This window comes from Rhipicephalus sanguineus, unplaced genomic scaffold, assembly GCF_013339695.2.
Source record: "Rhipicephalus sanguineus isolate Rsan-2018 unplaced genomic scaffold, BIME_Rsan_1.4 Seq6078, whole genome shotgun sequence".
In the NCBI taxonomy this organism is placed as follows: domain Eukaryota; kingdom Metazoa; phylum Arthropoda; class Arachnida; order Ixodida; family Ixodidae; genus Rhipicephalus; species Rhipicephalus sanguineus.
Window position 1 is genome coordinate 28767 of NW_023615614.1, and position 5253 is coordinate 34019.

The following is a 5253-nucleotide window of genomic DNA, read 5'->3' on the forward strand; positions in this document are numbered from 1 at the left end:
TCATCGACTAGAATCAACAGAGCCTAGAAATGTTTCAAATATAAGGACCGAAACACGATGTGGAAGATGCGACAGTGTAGGCCTAGCAACTCTAAGCAGCAAGAACATCCAGCATAGCAAGAACTCCTGCATAGCGTTGTTGGCAGAGTTCTGAAGGGCAAATTTCATTACATCTTCCCCTTCGCTGAAGACGGATCCATTTAGTTAGTCTAAAGCATCATGAGAGCAAGGTGCTTGGGATACGGTTTGAGGTCATCTATGAGAACAGTTTCGCAGCCTCAGCAAAGCAGGCCCATAGTGGCTGTGAGAGGTTCAACGAGGTAGTTCACGGGAGATGTTTGTTAATACCATGGCTGCACATGGTATTTGGTAACAAACTTCAAGGAGACACCTGGCATAGAAGTAGGAGGCATCACAGCCAAACAAGAGAGTGAGGCATAAACTGGGGGTATGGCCACCAGTCACCATGACACCATTAGCGCTTGTTCTTGAGCAGTAAGGGAGCGAGCTAGTTGCAGACATTCTTCTGCATATCAAGCAGCTTCAGAAATCGGTGTGTCGTCTGACGAGTCCGAAGCAGGGTAAGGAAGAATAATGTCAAACGGGAATGAAGGTTCTCAACCGTAAAGTAAAAAGAAAGGACAAAAGCCTGTCGTCGCCTGTGGTGCCGTATCGTAGGCGTATGTTACACAGGAAAGAACGAGGTCAGAGTTGGTGTGTGAGGCGAAATACATTGAAGGCATGCCACCAAGAGTTCGGTTAAAGGGCTCCCTCGTGCTGTTTGCAGGCAATATGCAGCAGTACTGCAGTGAATAACATGGCATTCGGCAACAAGTATTTAAATAACATCCGCAAGGAAGGCGCAGCCTTGGTTGCTCAGGAGTTCGCGGGAACCACTGCGATGTAAAAGAAAGCGTTGAAGCAGGAACAAAGCAACATCATGAGCTGTTGTGGCCGGCAGAGTGACTGTTTCTGCTTGCCTAATAAGGTGGTATATAGCCACAATAACACAGCGATTTCCAGCAGATGTGTATGGCAGCAGACCGTAAAGATCTATTCCAACCCAAACAAAGGGTGGCATTGGGCACGGCAGAATCAGGCTTGCGGTGTTAGCACTCCGTGCAAAATCAAACATACTTTTTAAGGTGTACAGTATTCACGGATTGAAATGCAAAAATTTAGGGCTAAGTAATGCTCATACTTCGATTTCCAGCGTCTACAGTTTGTGTCACATCAGTGTAATTGACTCACACATCAGAGCCAACATTACCTCTAGCAGCCAGGTTTGCAGCGACATGACGTTATCACAAGCAATTGCTCATAGTAGTCGTTATAAAAAATGTTGTGTTTCAATCCGTGAGTACTACTGTACATGATGTGCCAATAAAACCTAAGACAAAGTCTGGCGTAAGTCTTCAACAGGCCAGCGTGTGCACACCGAGGGTCAGTCAGCGTGAAAAGTGGCACATATGTGAGCACTCAGTTGTCTGGGTTGCATCACTAGTGTGTACGAGACGATGTCATGGGTCGAACAACGTTTATTGCCTATAGTGACGAGTTTAAGTAGGCCAGGCGGGTGACGTCACGCTTACGTAGGAGCGACAGCTTGCGCTCGCTATCGCGGCCGTGCCAACTCGGTTACATCTTCCTTCCTTGGGGCAATATAGGTCGCTCTGGCATGGGGTACCGACGAGGCTCGCGACGTTCCCGAGTGCTTCTCCGTGGTAGTGGCGGCTCTGGAACGGGTCCCGAGCCTGGCAAGCCTGAGGAAGGAGTTGTGGTAGTGTCGGGGCATGGTAGCTCTGGAACCTCCCGGAGATGTTCCCGTGTGCGTCGCATTTCTCGGCCATCTTCTGTTTTACCAGTACGGAGCGTGGAGCTCCCGCTGATCCCAGCACAACGACCGGGGACCACGTCCGTGTGTGCGTGTCGTACAACGAGGCCCTCTGACCCGGTGAGAGGGCGCGCAGGTCCCGAGCACCTCGATTGTAGTAGACCTTCTGCTTGTGGCGAATCTCCTGGAGACGGGAGTGCACCTTCCTGCTGGGCAATGGTGCCGGCTTCAGGTGGCAGGAGGGAACCGGGAGCAGTGTTCTCGTCTGTCGACCCATCAGCCTCTGCACAGGTGACATCAGAATAGCATCACGTGGAGTATTGCGCAACTCAAGCAGAGCTAAATGGAAGTCTGGGCTGTTATACGAACACTTCTTCAGCAGCGTTTTCGCTTCTTGAACTGCCCTTTCGGCCATGCCATTTGCGCGAGGGTGATAAGGGCTTGACGTCACGTGGGTGACTCCTAGTTCATGCAGAAATTCACGGAACTCTTGGCTACTAAAAGGGGGCCCGTTGTCACTACAGAGCTTCACTGGTAAGCCGTGGACAGAGAAAACTTTCGCGCACCACTCCTTCAAGTGCCGGGCTGTTGTGTATCGAAACTCCTTTATTTCAAAATAAAAGGAGTAGAAGTCTACAATTAAGGCAAACTCTTTACCACCGTGATGGAATAAGTCCATGCCAACCATTTCCCATGGCAGACTGGGGACATCATGCGACAGTAGAGGCATCTTAGTGTTTTGCTTTTGGTGAGCCTGGCAAACTTTGCATGATGCTGCAACCTGGTCAATGTCACTCGACATGGATGGCCAAAACATGACACTCCTAGCCCGAATTTTTATCTTTTCCGCCCCCGAGTGGGCCAGATGAAGAAGCCGAAGGATTTCAGCTCTCTTAGCGCTTGGTACGGTTACCTTGTTGCTGCGAAAGACGAGGCCATCTTGTGTATGCATCTCTTCTCGATACGCCCAAAATGGCCTGGCACATGCTGGGACGTCCTCTTTGTTTTCCGGCCAGTCAGTCTCGGCATAGGAATCGGATGGTCGACAGAGCAGGATCCTTGGCGGTTGCCACACGTAGTTCCTCGAGGCGACGCTCAGAAGCTGGAACAAGGGCAATGACGTTAACATTGAAGCGCTCGGTTTCTTCCGTCAATAACGCCTTGCTTGGGAAACGAGAGAGCGCATCAGCCAAAAACAGCTCTTTTCCTGGCTTGTACAGTAGATTAATGGCGTATCGCTGCAATGTCAGTCGCATTCGTTGCAGTCTAAGTGGGCACTGGTGAAGTGGTTTACTGAAAATTGGCACCAACGGACGATGGTCGGTTTCCACCGTAACCTCAGATTGGCCGAAAATATAGTCGTGAAATTTTTCGCAGCCATGCACAATCGCCAGAGCTTCCTTTTCGAACTGCGCGTACCTCGTTTGAGCATCGCTGAGCGATCTAGACGAGAAAGCGATAGGGCGACCGTCTTGTATCAGAACGGCGCCAACGCCCATGTGGCTGGCGTCAACAGAGAGGGTGACTGGCTTTTTCGGATCGAAGTAAGCAATCACTGGCGCTGTTACTGAGGCTTGGCGCAGCTCATTGAAGCTGCATTGCTCTTTTTCTGTCCAGACCCAGGCAATATCTTTGCGCAGCAATGTTCTAAGTGGTGCGGTGAGTACAGACATTCGAGGAATGAAGCGCTGCACGTAATTCATCGTTCCGAGGAAGACTTCAATTCCTTACTGTTACTTGGCGCTGGCATGTCCAAAATGGCTTGGACGCGATCGGGTCCCAGGCTCAGTCCTTGCGTGGTGAAAACGTGTCCCAAGTAGCGAACTTGCTCCTGCAAAAAGACACATTTCTGTGAGTTCAGACGGAGGTTGTGCTCACGGCAGCGTGCAAGCACCCTGGTCAAGTTGTTGTCATGTTCTTCCTTCGTTGTGCCCCAGACTAATATGTCGTCCATTACAACCGCTACTCCAGACAGGCCCTCCAAGAGGCGGTGCATGGCTGCTTGAAATATTTCCGGGGCGGAAGCAATTCCAAAAGGCATGCGGATAAACCGATAGCGCCCGTAGGGCGTGCTCATTGTGCACAATCTGGAGCTGCTGTCAGAAAGTTTTATTTGCCAGAACCCGGATGTTGCGTCCAAGGTAGAAAAATATTTAGCTCCAGCTAGTCGTTGCGCGACCTCTTCTAGAACAGGCATAGGGTAGTGTTCCCGCAGAATAACCTTGTTAAGCTCCGTTGGGTCGAGACAAATTCTTACTTTATCACCTTTAACTACGGCTACCATATAGCTTGACCATTCTGTTGGTTCGGTTACCTTGGTTATGACGTTGTGCTCCTCCATGCGTTGAAGTTCGGCCTTTACTTTTTCTTCAATGGCGACCGGAACCCTTCTGGCTGGCACAACAACACCGACGGCGCCGGGTTTGAGCTTCATTTCGTACTCAAAATTTTTCAGCTGTCCCAATCCTGTGAAAACATCGGTGAAGGGCTGAGCCTCCGGGTAGAGTTGCTGCGTCTCGACGCTATCAACGCGATAAATCAAGCCAAGGCTTTCTGCTGCTGCTCCGCTGAGGGTCACCGGCACGTTTTGCTCAATGACGAAGAAGGTTTCATCGTGCTGTTTATCGTTCACGGATAGCGACAACTTTACTTTAAACTGCGCAGTCGTTTTGTGGCCGAAAAAACTCGTTAACGTGGCTCGGCAGGCTTCACGAGTCTTTCTCGGAAGCGACAAAACATCTTCCTTTGAAATCACACAACAGTTTGCCCCAGTATCAAGTTTGCAGACCATCGGACGGCCTTCAATGGAAACTGTCGCGGTCCACTGGTCGCTAGCGAGTGCGTTCACAGTTAAAGCGTCCAGAAAAAAATCTGACCTTTCGTCAACATGTAGCTCTCGTATTTCCCTGCGCTTTGCATCTTCGCTGTGCAAGAAGGATGACTGTGAGCATGCTTGGGCGAAATGATTCAATCCTCCGCATTTCTTGCACGCTTTTCCTGTTGATGGGCAGCGGCTGCCGCGGTGAACTTTGTAGCCACATTTGTTACATGGCTTTGTTACTCTGGCCAACGCATTTACGGCTGCAGTTTCAGCGCCTTCAGTGGTGCCACGTATCTGTCGAAACTGCTCCTCGCCTTGCTCTTGGATGCGACAGATTTCGACTACTCTTTGGTAAGAGGGGTTTTTGTTGGGTGATGACAGTGCCAAGACCAACACCACTAGCACCCGTGTGGATTTTGGATTCCATGGGAGCACTTGTTTCGAAATGGTGCTCAGTGGTGTTGATAGTAGGCAAAGTAGCGTCGCAAAGGTATGATCGCAAGCTGACTACACAGATAGGTTGGGTTTTCCCTGAAGCAGGTCTGTCAGAGCAGCCATATTAAGGGCAAAATTGCAACTGAAGCCGTGTAGGTATGAG

The 5253-nt window shown here is 50.2% G+C and overlaps 1 protein-coding gene across 2 annotated transcripts; it reads right to left on the minus strand.

Moving 5' to 3' along the window:
• Positions 1-1537: 1537 nt before the first annotated feature.
• Positions 1538-5008, minus strand: LOC119377894 (uncharacterized). Of its 2 annotated transcripts, XM_049411663.1 has the most exons (3): positions 4149-5008; positions 3566-3665; positions 1538-2117 (listed from the first exon to the last, which is right to left on the minus strand). In XM_049411663.1, the coding sequence occupies exons 1-3, from the start codon at positions 4623-4625 to the stop codon at positions 1639-1641; spliced, it is 1056 nt and encodes a 351-aa protein (XP_049267620.1). In that variant the 5' UTR covers positions 4626-5008; the 3' UTR covers positions 1538-1638. The 2 variants fall into 2 exon arrangements, with proteins under 2 accessions (XP_049267620.1, XP_049267621.1); XM_049411664.1 differs by lacking the exon at positions 3566-3665.
• Positions 5009-5253: the final 245 nt, after the last annotated feature.